The sequence below is a fragment of the Podospora pseudopauciseta genome, assembly GCF_035222475.1.
Source record: "Podospora pseudopauciseta strain CBS 411.78 chromosome 2 map unlocalized CBS411.78m_2, whole genome shotgun sequence".
In the NCBI taxonomy this organism is placed as follows: domain Eukaryota; kingdom Fungi; phylum Ascomycota; class Sordariomycetes; order Sordariales; family Podosporaceae; genus Podospora; species Podospora pseudopauciseta.
Window position 1 is genome coordinate 1,734,764 of NW_026946663.1, and position 17,214 is coordinate 1,751,977.

General features: G+C 52.0%; 7 protein-coding genes across 7 annotated transcripts; 3 read left to right on the forward strand and 4 right to left on the reverse strand.

Annotated features, from left to right (window-relative positions):
• Positions 1-1,247: 1,247 nt before the first annotated feature.
• Positions 1,248-2,337, reverse strand: SOD2_1 (Superoxide dismutase [Mn], mitochondrial; the record flags this gene model as incomplete). Its single annotated transcript, XM_062909486.1, has 3 exons — positions 1,937-2,337; positions 1,412-1,882; positions 1,248-1,352 (listed from the first exon to the last, which is right to left on the reverse strand). Exons 1-3 carry the CDS (start codon positions 2,069-2,071, stop codon positions 1,248-1,250), a joined length of 711 nt encoding a protein of 236 aa, XP_062768275.1. The 5' UTR covers positions 2,072-2,337.
• A 47-nt stretch (positions 2,338-2,384) lies between these two features.
• Positions 2,385-3,243, forward strand: QC763_204470 (uncharacterized protein; the record flags this gene model as incomplete). The annotated part of the gene is made up of 2 exons (XM_062909487.1): positions 2,385-2,954; positions 3,012-3,243. Exons 1-2 carry the CDS (start codon positions 2,716-2,718, stop codon positions 3,241-3,243), a joined length of 471 nt encoding a protein of 156 aa, XP_062768276.1. The 5' UTR covers positions 2,385-2,715.
• A 272-nt stretch (positions 3,244-3,515) lies between these two features.
• Positions 3,516-4,748, reverse strand: QC763_0034260 (uncharacterized protein; the record flags this gene model as incomplete). Its single annotated transcript, XM_062905548.1, has 1 exon — positions 3,516-4,748. One exon carries the CDS (start codon positions 4,746-4,748, stop codon positions 3,516-3,518), a length of 1,233 nt encoding a protein of 410 aa, XP_062768277.1.
• On the forward strand, positions 3,778-4,248 carry QC763_0034270 (uncharacterized protein; the record flags this gene model as incomplete). The annotated part of the gene is made up of 2 exons (XM_062905549.1): positions 3,778-3,860; positions 4,116-4,248. The coding sequence occupies 2 exons, from the start codon at positions 3,778-3,780 to the stop codon at positions 4,246-4,248; spliced, it is 216 nt and encodes a 71-aa protein (XP_062768278.1).
• A 1,349-nt stretch (positions 4,749-6,097) lies between the features above and the next one.
• On the reverse strand, positions 6,098-10,368 carry QC763_0034280 (uncharacterized protein; the record flags this gene model as incomplete). The annotated part of the gene is made up of 7 exons (XM_062905550.1): positions 6,098-8,351; positions 8,436-8,607; positions 8,790-8,973; positions 9,039-9,377; positions 9,436-9,498; positions 9,556-9,784; positions 9,866-10,368. 7 exons carry the CDS (start codon positions 10,366-10,368, stop codon positions 6,098-6,100), a joined length of 3,744 nt encoding a protein of 1,247 aa, XP_062768279.1.
• Positions 10,369-11,525: 1,157 nt separating this feature from the next.
• Positions 11,526-12,455, forward strand: QC763_204510 (uncharacterized protein; the record flags this gene model as incomplete). Its single annotated transcript, XM_062909488.1, has 1 exon — positions 11,526-12,455. One exon carries the CDS (start codon positions 11,526-11,528, stop codon positions 12,453-12,455), a length of 930 nt encoding a protein of 309 aa, XP_062768280.1.
• A 292-nt stretch (positions 12,456-12,747) lies between these two features.
• QC763_204520 (uncharacterized protein) lies at positions 12,748-17,182 on the reverse strand (the record flags this gene model as incomplete). The annotated part of the gene is made up of 3 exons (XM_062909489.1): positions 12,748-13,191; positions 13,240-14,549; positions 14,608-17,182. 3 exons carry the CDS (start codon positions 17,180-17,182, stop codon positions 12,748-12,750), a joined length of 4,329 nt encoding a protein of 1,442 aa, XP_062768281.1.
• Between the last annotated feature and the right edge of the window lie 32 nt (positions 17,183-17,214).

Consider the following 17,214-nt stretch of genomic DNA (forward strand, 5'->3'; position numbering starts at 1 on the left):
AAAAGAAGTCTGGGATCTAAACAAGCAGTTCGTCGTTGCCAGCGGAATGTCTTGATACAGGGTTGGCTTGTCTTTTGCAGGGGTAGCTGCTAGGTGTCAGGGACAGCCACAGTCGACGCGCATGAGAGGACATGTGGTGTCAAGATTGGCTGTGGTCTGCCGACGCATACCCAACTTTGCCATTTATCGAGATATATCACGGAACAATCCATCTCTGTTCACCTAGCGTCGACAATAGTAACTGCGAAGACTGCTAGCAGAAAGTCAAGATACACCGACCTCCACGTGGAAAGGAATACACCCGCATGTCTGCCACGAGCGATGGAAAAATAGCATGGCGGGCACAGCGATGAATGCACGGTATTAGTTGAGTCAAACAGAGACAGCTCCAGCTGTGGAAAGGCACTCGTATTGTTCATGACTCTGATTCTCTTCGTTCCTGCAGCGGCTGACCTGCGGCTGGCCGATGGCAAGGCGACACGAAAGCCGTGCTTCCCCATCACAGACGGGCGATGCGGCTGCCATAGCTAACGCCTAGGGAGTACAACCGAATAAGCGGGCTTTTCACTAAAGAAATTGGCGGACCGACCTGCGGAAACGGCCTTGGAAAGGGGCCCACCAGATCTTGCATGTTGACGACGTCTGCTGTGCGCGTTACCTGTCATGCCTGAAGATCGGTGATCCGGGACCCGGGGTGGCTGGCGGCGTGTTTCCAAGCAAATGAGATGCACGTCAGATAAATGAGGATGCTGTCGTGGACGGAGTCGTGCATTAAAGTATTGAAGCGGTGACCAGGAGGCAAGAAACCTGGAGACTCGGGATCGGAAGCCTCAGTGACGGATGTCGGGCCTGTCCATCAACCATCCCGACCGGAGAATACGGGGATAGTGGTCAGACTCGCCAGTTCCGAGAACAACCTGACCTGCTATTTTGGTAAGTAATAGAAGTTTCTGGCGTCTGTTTTGTGTTCTCCGGCGCGGAACATCGAGGGTTCACGGGACACTGGGGCTCGACAGATGGCTCGAGAACTCGAGGTCTCGGTGAGAAAGCTGCTGAAAGAAATCGAGTTCTGAAACCTGTGACTGGGAGTGAGGGGATGATCCTGGACACGATAATGACGGCTGCACAAACCCGGAGGCCTAGGTGTCTTGGAGGAGCGAGGATGATGAACTGAGAATGTCTTGATGTCATATTCGAACGACCGCTGAACAACATATCCAACAAAATACCTACCCTACGAGGAAACGTTACAATTTTGTAACTTCGCTGGTGCCCAAGAAGCGCTCCTCGGCCGTCTTCCAGTTGATGACGTTCCAGATATTCTCGACATACGCAGCCTTTCCGTTGAGATACTAGGAACCGGATGTTAGCTTTCAAGCTACAGCAAGAAAAGAGCTCGGAAAAAAATTACCTGAAGATAGTAAGCATGCTCCCACATATCGACACCAAACACGGGAACATCTCGTCCAACCACCGGATCTTGATCCTTGGTGGTCACGATCCGCAGCCCATTCACACTGTCCTTGACCAGCCAGCCCCAACCACTTCCTTGAATCCCCAGCAAGGTGCTAGAGAAAACCTTCTTAAAGTCGTCCAGACTACCCCAGGTCTTCTCGACAGCAGCAACCAGCTTTTTTGCAGCCTCGGGCTTTGTCTCTTCGCTCTCGGCGGGGGCAAGGTTCTTCCAGAACAGCGAGTGGTTGATATGCCCCCCACCGTTGAACTTGATGACCTGCTGCATCTCGATCTGACTGGCAATATCGCCTGCACCAACAGCAGCAACATGCAACTTGAGAGCGTTGTTCAAGTTTGTCACATAGGCCTGGTGGTGCTTGCTGTGGTGCAGCTCCATGATCTGGGCTGAAATGTGCGGTTCCAAAGCCTGCAATTCAGTGTTAGCGCATGACACCTAGCAGACGGAGCAGTCAAGACTTACATTGTAAGCATATGGCAATGCCGGCAGGGTGTACTCTTGAACAGCCATCTTGGTAGCGTTAAAGTCCTCGCCGGAGAAGGCCCTCAAAGGCGCCTGGACGGCGAGATACTTCAAGATATTGTCAAAGTTGACCATGATTGCCAGCTATCAAGGTCCCCAAAGATCCCCAGAGATGTCCACGAATGAAAGCTCCCCAAAAGTGAAACGTGCTCAACGCAGTCCTCGGCGGATCAGCTGTCTTCTGCTTTCCTTGTGGAGATGCCGACAATGCGGTATTGACAGCGGACGACAGTTTGGTGATGGCGAACGGTTTGTGAGCGGTGTCCTTGTCACTCTGAACCAACCCGCGCAAACATGCTCAATCGACCGCGTCCCTCTTGTCGCGCGGCCGGATCTCCGAGCGTTGCAGCGTTGCGGATCATGGTGGGGCACCCCCTTCCCAAAACAGGCCGCCAAGCAGTGTCATAGCATCTCATTGGTCAGGTGGCTACAACCCTGGGTCACATCCCCAGATTTCTGGCACTGGTCGCCCTCACACAACCCTGCTTCCCGACCTTGATGGCCCTGCCCTTCACCAACCTTGATGGCCTGGCCTTCTGCATCTTGAGACACCTTTGAGATATGCGCGCAACGAGAGGCGAGCGGGAAGCTCATGTATCCCGGCAGGTGAAGTAGGATGGAACTACCTTGATAGCTGGAATAAATATAACTGTGTCCCATCATCTTGAGTTTGCTCATCTTCAATCCCAGCTTCTAATATCTACATCATAACCAACGAAATGTGCGGCCCAGAAACCCCCTCCAACCTCCCCAGAGTCGGTGCTCGTGTAGACTTCTACTCGCCCTCCACCCGCCAACCATTAGGAAACCTCCTCTTCCACAATCCATCCACTCCTTCCAGTTCAAGCGCTACCCACGTCCGGTTCTCGTCTCCTTCATCAGGCTCAGCCTGTTCTTCACGATCCTCTTCACCAGTGCCATCTAAGAAGGATGATGAAGATGTCCTAGTATCCATCCAGTACGCTCACCACCTTGTTAACTACCATCTCTCATCCAGAGACTAATGAAGTTCTAGTGTTTCGGGCGACATGAGTAAACCCTTCCGAGAATCCGGACTGCTCCAGCAATTCTCTCTCCCAAGCACATCCATAGAAGCACACTATGAGGTTGCGCTCCGAGAGGAGCTGTCACTTGTGGTTGGGATAGGCATCATCGGACGGAGAGTTTCCATGACCAGAGGCGATGAGGTGCTGGCTGATGGTATCATCGGGTTCAATGCGCTGCCGGAAAGCATGGCTTCTCTTTGAGTGTTGCTGCGGCACTTTTTTGTATTTGTCAGAGACGTTGAACGTCGTGGTTGGCTTATTAGCATTGGGTTGGGTCAGGATCAGGTTGGGATGCTTGGTACCGGCGTTTGTGGCTTGGATCAAGGGGAGCGTTTGTTTGGTCAATAAAGAATAATGGCTTCAAAATGCTTTTCTGATCGCGATATATGCAGACGCTTACGGCTCTTTGCCGTGTGATGACCTCTTGAAAACTAAATGCCATGCCGCCCAAACTCCAAACAACAAACCGTCCATCAAGCCTGGGTCTCGTCCCAGTCCGACCACTTCCTCACAATATCATCCACCACCTCAACCGCCTTCCTGCTCGCCTCAACCTCAAACCACTCCCGGTGCTCCTTGCCACAAGCCTCGCACTTGCCGCGATCTCCAGCTCTCAGCCCAAGACCATCTAGCTCAATGTGCACCAAGCGTTCCACCTTGTGACTATGAGGTACTTTGCGCTCCGTCGTATTTGTGCTGTTGGACGGGACATAGGGATAGTACCGAATAAGCGAGATGTTATACCCGCACTGCCGCTGCCATTCGTTCAACCTGCGCTGGACGTTGGTAGCCCGACCAATCTTCAACAGAATCTTCTTGTTGGTGTGCGAACTTCTTCCATTACCACTGCTGGGACGAGGTCTGTCATCGTCGTCGTCGTCGATAAAGGCGGCAAACGAGGCGAGTATGTCGCTTATCGTCCTGGAACCTGACGGTCGAGCAGATGGTGATAGCAAGGAGCGAGCGGTCTCCGCTGCGGGGGTCAAAGGTTGGGACTCTGGAGTCAGCCAGAAGATGTAAATGTAGCCAGGGTCGTCATTTTCCGAGAAGGGCTTGGCTAATTCTTTCGCTAGCTTCGCGGCGGTTTCGGGGGGCGCATCCGCGGGAATCAACGCGGCATGGTTCTTCTTCTGCGAAGATGTCGGACGCGCAGAAGGAGGCCTGGCCGAACTTGGTCTTGAGGGCTTGTTCCCGCTCGGCCTATAAGGCACCGAGGCTGATGTAGGCTTCTGAAGTGGCACGGGCTGAGGGCGAGGGGAAGGCACGAGATCGTCGAGCGGAAGTGTAAAGCAGAAGCAGCAGGTGATGCCCTTCTTCTTTTCTGGGCGCGCTGACTGGGAGTATCCGCCGCTGTATTTGCTGGGCCTAGGTTCAGAATGTGTCTTCACGAGACCTAGCCTCTCCGCAAGAGTGTCTATGCTCGTTCGTCCCTCCAGTATCGGTGTATGAGACAGCTTCGGGCCGGGGCTCGAGTGGGCGGACATGACCGCCTGTTCCTTGTGTTGCCAGCAGTACAAGTCTGGATCGCTCGGGTCGTCGACTTGGAGTTTGTTTCTCTTGGACTTTGGCGGGGGAGGGGCATCATCACTGAGGAGCGAGCGCCTACATGGGCGGCCGCTGCCTGTGATTCCTCGACATGTCGTCCCTGGATCTTTCGAGTCGGAACGGCCGAGGCGAGATTCGGGGGTGTTGGCAAAGATAGGCATGGCGCTGGAGCTGGTTGTTGAGCAAAGACATCGGCCAGCAGACTGTGAGCAACTTCAAGATATATACCTGAAGTAGCCGCTGAGTCCACTGTTGGTGCGTGACTGCAACTGCGCGCGCTGGCGGTTGTGGGCCTGCATCTTGGGCTGCCTGGTTTCAAGGTGTGGATAGTTCGGCATCCCTGAGCCGGCGCTCGAAGTCAGGGGGCTGGGTCTGTAATGGGGAAAGTGTGGCTGACGCAGCCATTTTCAGGCACAGCCACGTTATGCTCCACCTGTCAGGGCGCGAGCTTGATTCGCCGTTGAGGGAGCCACGTTTTTTGGTAGCTGTCCATCAGGTCGCAGTTCCATCAACACTATATCAGATGGGATTCTGCACATTTGCGAGTTTGCTCAGTCGTTGAAACAATGGGTTGTTTCTTTGTAACGAGTTCTGGTTACAATGGCATTCAGCTGCAGCACCACGGCTCGGTGAGCCACCTCATTGCTCAACTCGGTGTCACACAACATCAAACAGTCAGGCAGAACACGTTGCGTTTCCCTGCAGCAAGCAACTAATGGTTGGTCCCATTCCAGGAACTGATGAGGCTCGATTCCCAATCGCTGGCCTTCAATTGCTCAGAAGAAGATATCCTTCAACGCGCGAACACCGCGTTAGGCGTAACATTTTGCGCTAGCTTTAGCCAATGGTAGCGCTCGGCTTGTCCCAAAAGGGCAATTGGACAACATCAGAGAGCTGCCATCGCCAATGGTCATGCCCAGCTTTCTCTTGTCACAAAACCCATGCTTAGATTGATAGCAGCGCTAACAGTGACAGTTTTGCACACAGTTGCCAATTTTCATCCATGATCTTTCCATGTTGGATCGATGCCAGACACAACACCCTCCGGCCATTAAGTTCAGAGCTCCGAAGCACCTCCCAAGCAACGTTAACTTTCATGTCACTTCTCCAAGGATTGGCCATGGTCAGATGTGAGAAGGCGACTTGAGAGTGTAAAATCTCTCAATTGCCTGCTGTTGCCCAGAAAAACCAGGGTTCAATTCTCATCGAGAACTCCCCTGTAAACCTTGGTTCCTCGGTGTTTTTCGGGCGTCTGCACTGCGATATCCACATGTTGATCTTGCGCATTGGAGCCTACTGGCAATAAAAACTGGATATTATTGTGAACTACGGGCTACAAGTCGGGCGCTCTTTTTTTCCTTCACTTTTTACCTGATATTCCTTAACCAAGCCAATAAGATATCGCAACCAAAATAAACTCCAAGAGACAGAAAAGAAAACACGTTCTACCCCGTTTTACGACTCACAACTCGCACACATATGCTTCGCATCCAGGTTACCTAGGTTAACATCACTTCTTTCCCTTCTTCCCATCCTTGACCCCCTTCTTATCGTTATCCTCCTTCTTCGCACCCTTATCCCCCTTCCCTCCATCGCCTTGTGCATTCTCCAAAAACTCGCGCAACCTCTCTGCGGTAGTCATCGTGTCAACGTGCGTCTCCCCCAAGACTTGCTCCTGCGTTGCGAGCGTGGCCCGAAACAAGTCTTCCGCCTCCTTTCTCTTGTTTCTGGCAGCATAGTTGAGGGCAAGGCTTTGTGCTGTATGTAATGTTTCCGGGGCATCCCTCCCAAGCCAATACCCCTGCAGCCCGAGTATCCTCTCCAGCTCCTGTCCTGCCGCTTCCCACTCCTCGGCTTCCTCGAGGAACAAAGCAACATTGTGTCGGGTGATGAGGGTCTCGGGATGGGTGTCCCCGAGGACTTTGATCTGGTTCTGCAAGGCGAGCGCGAACATCTGCTCAGCCTGTGTGTTTCCCTGGCGGGCGTAGAGACAAGCGAGGGCACGCAACATGCGGAGACACTCTGGGCTTTCAGGGCCAAGTCTGTCGCGGGCTATGGCAATGGCCTTTGAGAAGTGTTGTTCAGATTTGGGGAAGTCTTCCTGCCGCTCGTAGGCTATGGCGAGGGAGTAGTGGGCGTTGGCGGTGCGCATGGTGTTGGGGCCGTGGGTGTTTATTGCTGATTCCAGCAGGCGTTCAAAGAGGACAGCCGGGTCGTCTTCAGGGGCGTCTTCACTCTGTGGTGCTGAAGAAAAAGAGCCGTTGTCCGAAGGGTTATTGTTTCCAAGTGTACCAGGAGCTGGAGATCCACTCGTGGTTGCTGGGAGGCCGCAGGTGTTTGCGAGGTTGTTGGCCTTGGTCTTGCTGGGCTGTCTCGTGCTTGGGTGGGCTAGTCTCAAAACAGCCAGTTCGGCTAGCTTTTGAATGGTGCTCGTGTGTTCACGCCCAGAGCTCTCTTCTAGAAACCGAAGCTCGCTGCGCAGCTCCTGAGGGTTGGGGATGAAACAAGCACGGGATGATGGTTTCTTACTGACAGCCACAGGCATCGTTTTCTGATCCAGGCCGAGATTTCCGAGGGCTTGTCTGGCTGTCTCGACATCTTTGGCTGTCAGGAAGTATCTGGGAGGTTGTTGCGGGTCTGTCGGACGGGGTGTAAGAGCTTTTTCGAAGTGTGTTCTTGCTACTTCCAAGCGTCCAACTTGCTGGTAGTACTGAGCAACCTTCAGGTGTAGGATAGCAGCGGCCTTCTTGCCGTCCGAGTGTTTTGGCTGGAACCTAAGAGCAGCAAGGATGCTAGGAAGCAATGCGTCATCCAACTCATGATCACCGTCCTTGAGGGCTTGGGAAAGCTGGTCAAGAACCTTTTCTTCAACCAACTCCTTTTCTTTCGCTTCTTCCAGATAGCGTTGCAGACAGAGCCGGACAATCCCGGTTACCCGAATGAACCTGTCGTCCGCCGACCTCTCGATCATGCCGTATACTTCCAATGTCCGGGTGAGCTTCCAATCGGCCTTTTGGAAGAAGTCCTTTGGAATGCTTTGAACGTCAAGAACTCCAACAGAGCACAGCAAGTTTGCCGCATCTCGGTGCTTTTTCTCGAGGACCCTAAACAGTCGCCTCCAAGCAAGAACAGCATTGCCAGTAGTATCCTGCTTTTGTGATTCGGGGAGTTTAAGCATGTCTTCGTATTCCTTCAAGTTGATTTTCCCATCAACCTTGGTACGGTAAGCGTGCGGAAGCGCCAGGGCACCAGCTGTGCCCCCAAGCTTTTTGGCCAGCTCTTTGGCTTGGTCGTACTTCTGTTTGTCGGTTGTCTTCCTGCCCAAAATCATAAATGCAGCGTCCTTGCCGCTAAGAGGAGCGACATCAATCACAAATTGAGACTTTCCTGCAAAGCGTCGTGCCAAACGTGCCTCTCTTGTCGTAACCAGCACCGTGCTGTGTCTTCCTCTGGGAATAAAATCCCAAAGAGTCCGCTCATCATTTGGGGTACCATCTTTGATCCAGTTGAGTGAAGCGTCATCATCAAGACCGTCCACAACCATCAGCCACTGACTATCGGTGCTTTTCTTTAGAGCATGACAGACGTCCCTCACAACATCTTGCGGCGAGTTTGCGTCCCTTAGACGGAATTGAAGACCATCCGCTATGCGCTTGTACGAGAATTCGAATTGCTCGGCGCTGCTGGCGTCGATCCAGTGTATATGAGCCCCGGGGTTTTCGATGCAATATCGATAAGCATACTCCACGGCAACGTGGGTCTTTCTGCGTGCGGTGCGATTAGCCTCCTGCAGAGACCAATCTTAGCATGGGGAGTTGGCATCAGACTCAGCACTTTATGGTACTTACCCAGTCCCCAAACCACCGGTGAGTGCCACCACGGCACCATTCTCGTCATGAAACTTCCTGTCAATGAGACCTAGTATATCTGCACGCTCGACAAAGTGGCCGTCTTTCCTGATTGGAATCGGAAGCTTTGCCAGGTGTGGCAGGTGACTATGAGATTGACTGAACCTAGAATCTGTTGTGAATAAGAGTCAGATTACGTTTCTATTGGCTTGCGTGCGTACGAGTACAAATGGAAAGAAGAAGCCGCTTGCATGCCGTTCAAAGAAGCGACTGCATCCGAGAATCCTTAGTGTTCGGGCGCCCAACCCCATGTTCTGACGAAAGCTCCGATGCTTTGATGGGACAGCGCCGTACCTTCTTGCTTCCTTTTCTCCTGATTCTCCCTTGCAAGCTTCACCATCCTCACAATCTGCTGACAGACCGCGTCGTAGTTGGCATCTTGATTGTCTTCGAAGGTGTTCATGTTGAAGTGGTTGGCATTGAGACCGGTTGAGCCGTGCCCATACACTGTCGCCGATGACTGTGTGACGACGAATTCCTAACATAGAGAATGAGAGGTCAATACTCAGAATGACGTCGAAGTTGATGAGTAAAGGTATTCACCTGAGGCATGTTTCCCATCCCAGCGATCTTCCCCACACTGGATGCATACATCTCGAAGAAAGAATATATGTGAGGCTGGACTTTGACCTCATTCTTCAGCACTTGGTTGAAATCCTGAACTATTCCATGAAGCATCTGGTTGTTGTGTGTCATCGTCTCGAGTGTCTCAAAGTGAGTCTTCACTTGAGCAGCGACGATTGCTCGATAGATGTCTCCTTGAGTGCTCAGTGAAGAGTTGCCATCTACACCAGAGTGTGGGGTACCAAGGAATATGAGCCCGGTGATGGCATCGATGAGGCCAGGAAAATTGGATCTGTGAGAGTGGGCAATGTGGAAAGCCTGTTTGGAAAGGATGTCAGGTGAGAGTCCAAGTTGAATGACCCTGTTAGGTACTTACACGTTGAACAATCAATCCGCCAAAACAGTGGGCAACGAAGATGATGGGCCTCTCAGGGCAATTCTGAGAATACCCAATGTTAGACCTAGCTCAAGTAAGGAGAAATTGGGTCAACCTTACCTCCCTCAATCTCCCCATCAAGGCGTTGAGCAGCTGATCAGCCGCTGTATTCACTGTTTGTCTGACAGCGTTCGGACCATACCAGGCCGACTGGTAGCCGAAGAAGAGTATTCTCGATTTGGGCAAATCGGCTGGCAACATCGTCTTGTCGTCAAGCCAGTTGGTCTTTGTGATTTTGTGCCTCCAGGTGTTGTAGGGGTGGGCACCAATGCCATGGACAAAGACAACACTAAGGTAGGGTAAGCAAGTTAGTTTCTTGTACAGGAGCATGAATAATCTGCACTCAGTAAGAAAGGCATGTGGTACTAACTCTGCATCGATGTCTTCCGTCTCAGGAGGTGCAACCAGCTGCCTCAAGCCCAAATGCTTTTGTTCAATGTGTTCAAACTCCGGTAGGCCACTGGGAGTCTTCGAAGCCTTTGGCTTTGCAGCATCTCCAGGGTCCTTCTGCTTGACATCTGTGGATGTCTGAGCAGTGTTGCTTGGCACAAGTGGTACCTCGGGACCAGGCAATGGTTTGGAAGCTGACTTGGGTTCTTGGGCAGTGGCAACTGGTTTCTTGATCGCCAGCTTTGTGGCATCTGCTGGAGTGGTACTAGGAGCAACCTTTGTTGCACTTGAAGTCTGTTGGTCTCCCGCGAATTGACTTGCAGTAGGTGGGTCTGGCTGGGTTCCATTGGGCTTCGAGGCAGTGTTCGTAGCCGCCGTCGAGACTTGGGGAGGGCCATCCCCTGGGTTTGGGCTCTTGGGAGCCCCGCTCAACCCTGGGGTCTCGTTCTTTGCCTTGTTGGTTGTCGGCTTTGGCTGGTCCATCTTGAAGAAGGTATTATTCACTTAAAAATGTTGCTCAGGTAGAAAGTCTATTGAAGTGAAAAAGATGATGATAAGTAGCCCATGAAACACAAGTCAGGAATGTCCCCATCACGGCAGAGGTCTTATAATCCTGTCTTCGTGCTCTTTCAGACTGCGCGTCGTCGTGCCTCACAAGGCTGAAGCATCATGGTTTTCAGCCGCATTGTCAAATCCCCCAAGTCTGAGCCCCAAAAGACTCCCTCACAGGGATGCTTATGCCGGTGCCTGTCTTTCCATTTTCAGACTATGATGATGCCTTCGCCGGTCAGCATTTGACCAATCGAAGTGCAAGAAAAAAGATACTTCTACCTGAAGTACTGGCCAGTTGAAGGACGTTCCAGCATGAGCTGCATGCATGTGCATGACCTAATATTGCGACCTTTTTACATAACCTTGTTTGAGAAAAAGCAACCTATCAATCCCAATCACTTCTGAGCCTGATGATGCTCTCGTGAACATCATGGTCCGGTGGAGATGAGGCACTGCCCGTGGTTCTACGAAAACCGTCTGTGCCTGAAGCGGGAAGGATCAACGGTAGCCGCCGCCCTCCTGGGCGGGTGGCATACTGGCAACAGGCACTGCCCCAACTCACAAACTCGGTCAGACGAGATAGCAGGTTGGTGGACGCCTTGCGGAAAGGGCTTGCCTCTCCATGCATAACAAATGCTGCGCGCGGGGAATGCCTGGCAAATCGATACGAACCAAGTCATCAGCCATAGGCTTGTGTGACACACCAGTGGCTTGTAGATCTCAACCACTCGTTGGTCCACCATAGTCAAGAAATTGGCGCCATGAATTCAGGCACACCACCAGCTAAGACCGACGACTTAAAGACTGGCTATTGTTGAGTTGGACCCCAATCACTCAGCGCTTGTAGTCTTGCTATATTCTCTCTTTGGGGTTAAGTGCATATATGAAAATGCACAAATGCTCGCGATAGATGTCGATCGAATGCATATTCAAGAGTTTTAGTTCAGCAGCCCCATATTTAGAACTCAGCTTCTCCAATTTCCATTTTCTCCCTTGAATCTCTTCCAAGACACAGCGCCAGATTTACGTATCCAGCCGCCAGGCTACCGCGACAACCTCATCCGACACAATCAAGCCCGGTCCCACTAATGGCGGGTCACGAACAAACCAGACATACGATGAACCCACCTGCCGGAGGCACAGAAAACGAGGACACCACCGTGCCCGGTCAACCTACTATTCCGTTCAATGACAATGCGAGGATCGTCACTTTCCTCACCACCGACCTCTCGACTGAAAGATTGAACAGTCTCTATTCGCTGCTATTCCTGACCGGCAAGCCTGAGAATATCTCCCCCTTACACCACCAGCCCATCAAAGGGCGTACGATTCTCATTACCGAAAGGCCTGATCTGCACCTCATTTGGAACATCGACCGGATTTTCATCAAACCACTTCCGAAATATCTGCTCAGCCACTCGTTTTGGAAAGCCCACCTCCACCACCGACCTGGCAGATTGGACATTACGACCCCCACGCTATGCAACCCCAAAGACACCCTTCGTCTCGAAGCCCAAGGCTTCCTGCGCACTTACTCGCGCCTCATCCGACACGAGTCGGACTTTGATATGGCCCAAAGCCTGGGACTCCTCCCCAAGAGTCTAGACTGGGCCGGTTGGTCGCATTACATACAGGCATATGCATACCTTCGGGACACCCAAGTGGCCAGACGCTATCACTACGGCGAACTTCGCTTGCCAAGACTCAACGCCTGGACAATGGTCTGCCGTGGGGAACGTTACTTTCAAATTCACTACGACCAGTTGTCCTTCTTTTCCTGTTTTGGCGGGCCGTATCTGCTGCTGTTCGGTGCAGTTACGGTGATGCTGGCGGCCCTGCAGACGGCTGTGCAGATGGTGCCGGAGGGGGGTCCTTACCGGGAGTTTGCAAATAGCTTCGTGCCCATGTCGATCGCGCTGACGGCGGGGGGGTTGCTGTCTTTTCCGGCGCTGTGGTTTTTGTTCACGATGAGGGAGCTGTGGTTGTTTATCTTCCGATATCGATCTCTTGCTTTGTGAGACAATCTCGACAGCAACACAACAACCCAATGTGTGCAGATTTTGATTATAGAAAGTTGCTTTTTTCTTCACAAATCCAAGCATAAAATAGAATCTCTTGGCATTATCAGGCTGTGATCCATTATAGGGGTATTTACACTAGCAACAACGTTGCCATGAGACCCACAATGTTGGCTCCTTTTCATTCAGCAAAACATACTTACATAGGTAGGAAAACATTAGAATAGACTGTCAATCTAAAGACTCACTAAACAAAAAATGGAAAAATGGCAAAACCATGTGTGCGTCATCACTACTGTTCAATGAATCCCCTCGGTCCTTGCTGCTTTCCCTTCACAACCTTCCTTTGCCCCGGAGCCGCTGGTCCACCAATCCGCTTTGACATCTCCTGTTCCAATAGCCTCATCCCTGCCTTGTTCTGCTCGAAATTCAATTCCTCGTCATGGGTATCCCATTGATAGTCCACCTTTTGCTGATTGCTGGCATGTGCGAAGTTCAGCTTGTTCTGGTCTGTGTTGCGCTGGAAGTCCAACTTTCGCTGGTCCGCCTTCACATCGAGCTTGGCCATCGACTTCTTGAGCGTGACTTGCTGCTCGCCTGTCTTCTTGACATTGTCGCGGGTTTCCTTGTTCATCTTGTGGAGCTGGTGAACCTTGTGCTTATCGACTGCCTCGGTGGCCTTGAGCTTTTGCTTTTCCATGGTTTTGTGAGTGAGGAGTTTCTGCTGGTCGACTCCCTGCATGGCCGCCAGTTTCTGCTGGTCGATCGCTTGTGCGGCCTGAACCTTTTGCCAGTCTGTTCTCTGCTGGGTGATGAATTTCTGGTAGTCGGCTCTCTCCTGAGTGACAAGCTTGTGGTGGTCTGTCATCTGTGTCTGGTGGAGCTTTTGCTGATCCATCATTTGGGTCTTGCGGTAAGCCTGATAGTCCAGCATCTGTGCGAGGTGGACTTTCTGATTGTCCATCACCTGCTGGTGGCGCTCGTTGATGTGATGCTTCTGAGCGAGACCATTGTTGTCTACCGCGAGAAGTCCGGCTTTGTCTTGGTTGGCGAGCACGCGGCCCCGGTGAGCAATGTGGTTCTTTTCTTCCAATGTTTGGAGTTGCTGGAGTGTGACTTCTGCGTCTTGATGCAACTTGCTCTCATGAAGGATGTTGCTATTCTGAACCTTGTGAACCGTAGCTTGTCCTTCTTGAACCAGGCGCTGCTCGTGGCGGGTTTGCTCAATGAAAATCTTCTGGAATTGTGCTTCTTTATCCCGACGGAGCTGGTCATCATGGTCCCGCTGGATCTTCTCAAGGCGTTTGATCTCTTTTGCAAGTGCCTCAGGGTAGCCGATTGCGCCGAGCGGCTGATCAGCAGCGACGTCAGACCAGTATCTATCCTCAGCCCCTTTATCTCTCAGCATTTGCTCAAGGGCGTAGTTAAGCTCAGCTTCCTTCTCCGAATTTGATGGATGGAGGAATTTGAGATACATAGTTGGTGAGTAATGACAAGTGATCATGCTTCCCGTTTTCGGACTTGGCTCCTGCAGGGTATATACGTTGTTGTCGTTGTTGATGTCGTCCCAGACCATGTCAAGAAGAGCTTTGATCACTGCGAACGGTCGCGGATTTTCCAGAGCCAATATTAGGGCATTCTTCCATTTCGGTGTCTTCCAAAATTGGAAAAGGTCCAAACCACCTTTCTTGAGTTCAAGAAGAGTGTCCTCCATGTCCACCTGACTGCCACTCCCATCACAGCAGCATGCCATTTCATGTAAGGGGGTTCGAACCCCGTGAAGAAAAGACGCAAAGTTGACAGAGAAGTTCTTGGTCGCTATCAGGGCACGGCAAACCTTGCTGTGGAGGTTCCTTGCAGCTTCGTGAAGGCTACCATCGTTGGGCCTGTATGGCATCTTCAGCAGAGCCTTGACAATGTCAAGGTGACCTTCGCGGGATGCATAGAACAAAGCGGAACTGTCCAAGCTGTCCCGTATTCGGGTGTTTGCCCCGGCTTTAATCAGGTGATTGACAACTTCAGCATGCCCAAAGGCGGCGGCAAGAATGAGCGCTGTGGCCTTCGAAACCGGTGCCACAAAGTTCACATCGGCTACTGTACGACCGTTATTAGCCACATACTCAGAAGAAAGTATTGGGGCACGTCAGCCTACCTTTGGCTTCAATCAATGCTAGGATGACACCTGGCTCAATTGGGCGACATCCTGGTGGTCGAGGCAGTAAACTCCAGAGAAGAGCGGTACAAGGCTCAGGACCATAGTCGCTGCCATATAGGGCGGTTGGTTCTGTCATGTCGAATTTGACGCCCAACTTAATCAAGCGCTTCACAAGTTTGATGGAACCAGGATGGGCCGCCAGACACTCCCTGACTGGCGTGCGGAGTTGGGGTATCGTCTTTCTGAACGTCTGAACAACATTAGAACCATCAGATGATGTGACAATGTCGATGAACAAAAGTGCTGTCTCTTCAGTCAGTGAGGTAACCATGACTTCGAAGAAAGCACCCTCAATCGAGTCCACTGTTGCCCCACGGCCAAGAAGCATCCTCAAGACTTCAGTATTTCCAGCCCTAACTGCCAGCTTCAGAGCCTCTCCAGACTGAAAGTTGACATTGGCGTGTCCAACACTGAGCATAGTCTCAACCATAGCCTCTGAACAACGGTGCATCAGATATGCCTCAATGGCAATAAGAAAGGCGTGGTTGGCTTGCTCTCTCCCTCGGCCACCCCACGTGAGCAGATCATGGACAAGCCAAAGATATTTGTCGTCCGGAGCGAGCCAGTCCTTGGAAGTCTGGATGACACCCTGAAAGGCATCAATGACTGTGCGAATGTCGACATAGGCAGCGAAGAGCTCGAAAGCATCCCGCTCGTAGCTTTTGGCGGCATGACAGAAGGCTTGTCTGACATCGCTCCCTGAAACACCAAGATGAAGTAGTGCGCGGATTGTCGAGAGACCAGCCGGCATTTGCCATTTAGGATTTGCTAGAGCAGCGCGGAATCCAGCCAAGACTTCTTCTGGTGACTGACTGGCATGGGGTAGAAGGTTGAGGAGTGACAGATCCAGGCTTCTACAAGCAACTTGGAACACCGACTGCTCAAGAGGTTGGCGATTGTAGCCAGCTGCATGCAGTAGTCGTTTGACAATCCCAAGGCGTACCTCACTATCCGCAAGGCCAATAGACGCAGCGACAGCAGCCTGCAGTGACTGTAGAGTGACTGGACCAGACAACAGGACGGAGAGAATTTCCAGCCACCCCTTTGTCGAAGCGAGCACAAGCGGCTGGCCTCCGTTGAAGTTGACATCTGCATTGGCTCTTTGTACCAAGAATTGCACCAATGAAGACCGTGACGTAGCGTCGCCCTCAAGAGAATCCCCGTGGAGCGATATGGCGAGCAATCTGTTGACTGGCTCTCCCTCCAACCCAGCAGGAAGCAAAAGGCTGGCCATATCGTGAATGATTGAAATCGACCTAACCGAAGCTAGCGAGTCGATTGTTGTAGAGATGGTGAGCTTTGACGGCCCTCCATACAGCACGGCTTTGAGCATCGGCACAGAGCGGCTCTGAATGGCGGCATGTATCACCGCCCCGTTCTTATGCTCGATTGATGAGCCATGCTGAACAAGCGACTGGATGAGCTCAACCGACCGCCTCTGTTTGACAGCTTCAAGCAAGACTTCATCTCTCACAGGACCTTTTGCCCCTGACTGTAGACAAGCAATCAGGGCCCGGTCTAGACCAGCGGTGAATGCTTCTCCCACCATGGCGTCCAAGATAAGGGGGATAGATGCCATCTCGGGTGTAGACGCAATGGCGACAGCAATATCTTCGTAGTGACCCAATATCGCGGCTTTGAGTGCAGCTGCATTCTCAAATTTCGGGTCCGCCTGTGCGTCCAGCAAATTCTGAACCTTCATGTAGTTGCCTGATGCTGAAGCCCTCACCAACCCCTTGTGCCGGCAGTCTCCGCACGCTCCTTTAAGCCTTCCCAGCAGGAGGGGAAGCATGTCATTCGGACCGTTGTCCACAACATGCAAAAACTGCTCATGCAGGGGCTCAGCATTCGCACCACCGGATATCAAGACAGACACTTTGGCCGTATCATTCTGGGTGATGGCAAACGGAAGTGCTCTGTCGAACGCGTCTTGGTCCGCCTTCAGGGCGAGTGCATAGACGATCTCGTATGAGCAATTCTGCACGGCTCTCTCAAGAACATCACTGCGAATATCTTCTTGATCTCGGCCGGTCATGACCTTGAAGAGGTTGGTACTCTTCCGTCGCTTGATGGAAGCATTGGCTTCGAAGTCGGTCTGCAAGGCATAGACAAGGGCCGGAGTTGCATCAGGAGCTTTTCCCTCGGCGATACTTGCGAGAACCGCATTGGCGTCTTTGTAGGTGAATTCTCCTTTGGACTTTCGACTCTTGTTATTGCAGTGCTCCGACATGAGAGCTTTGGCCCGGGCCACTTCTTTCTCCGAGAATTTCATGTCGGGTTTGAAGATGGTGGACACGGTTCTGCACAAGCTGGCTCTCACGCCGAAAGGTGATGCTGGTGAGGAGAGTGGAGGCGAGTATGGGGTCATTGGTGGGCTCATTGGGGGACTCATTGGTGGACTCAATGTCGGGGTAAAAGCAGGAGATGCTGAGAACATTGTTGTTGTCGATGGTGTTGGTGGTGTTGAAATTGTTCGAGTGGAGCCCACTGTGAGATGCATTGGGGCTTCCATCGTTTCGAAGAGTTGGCTACCTGCCTAAGTAA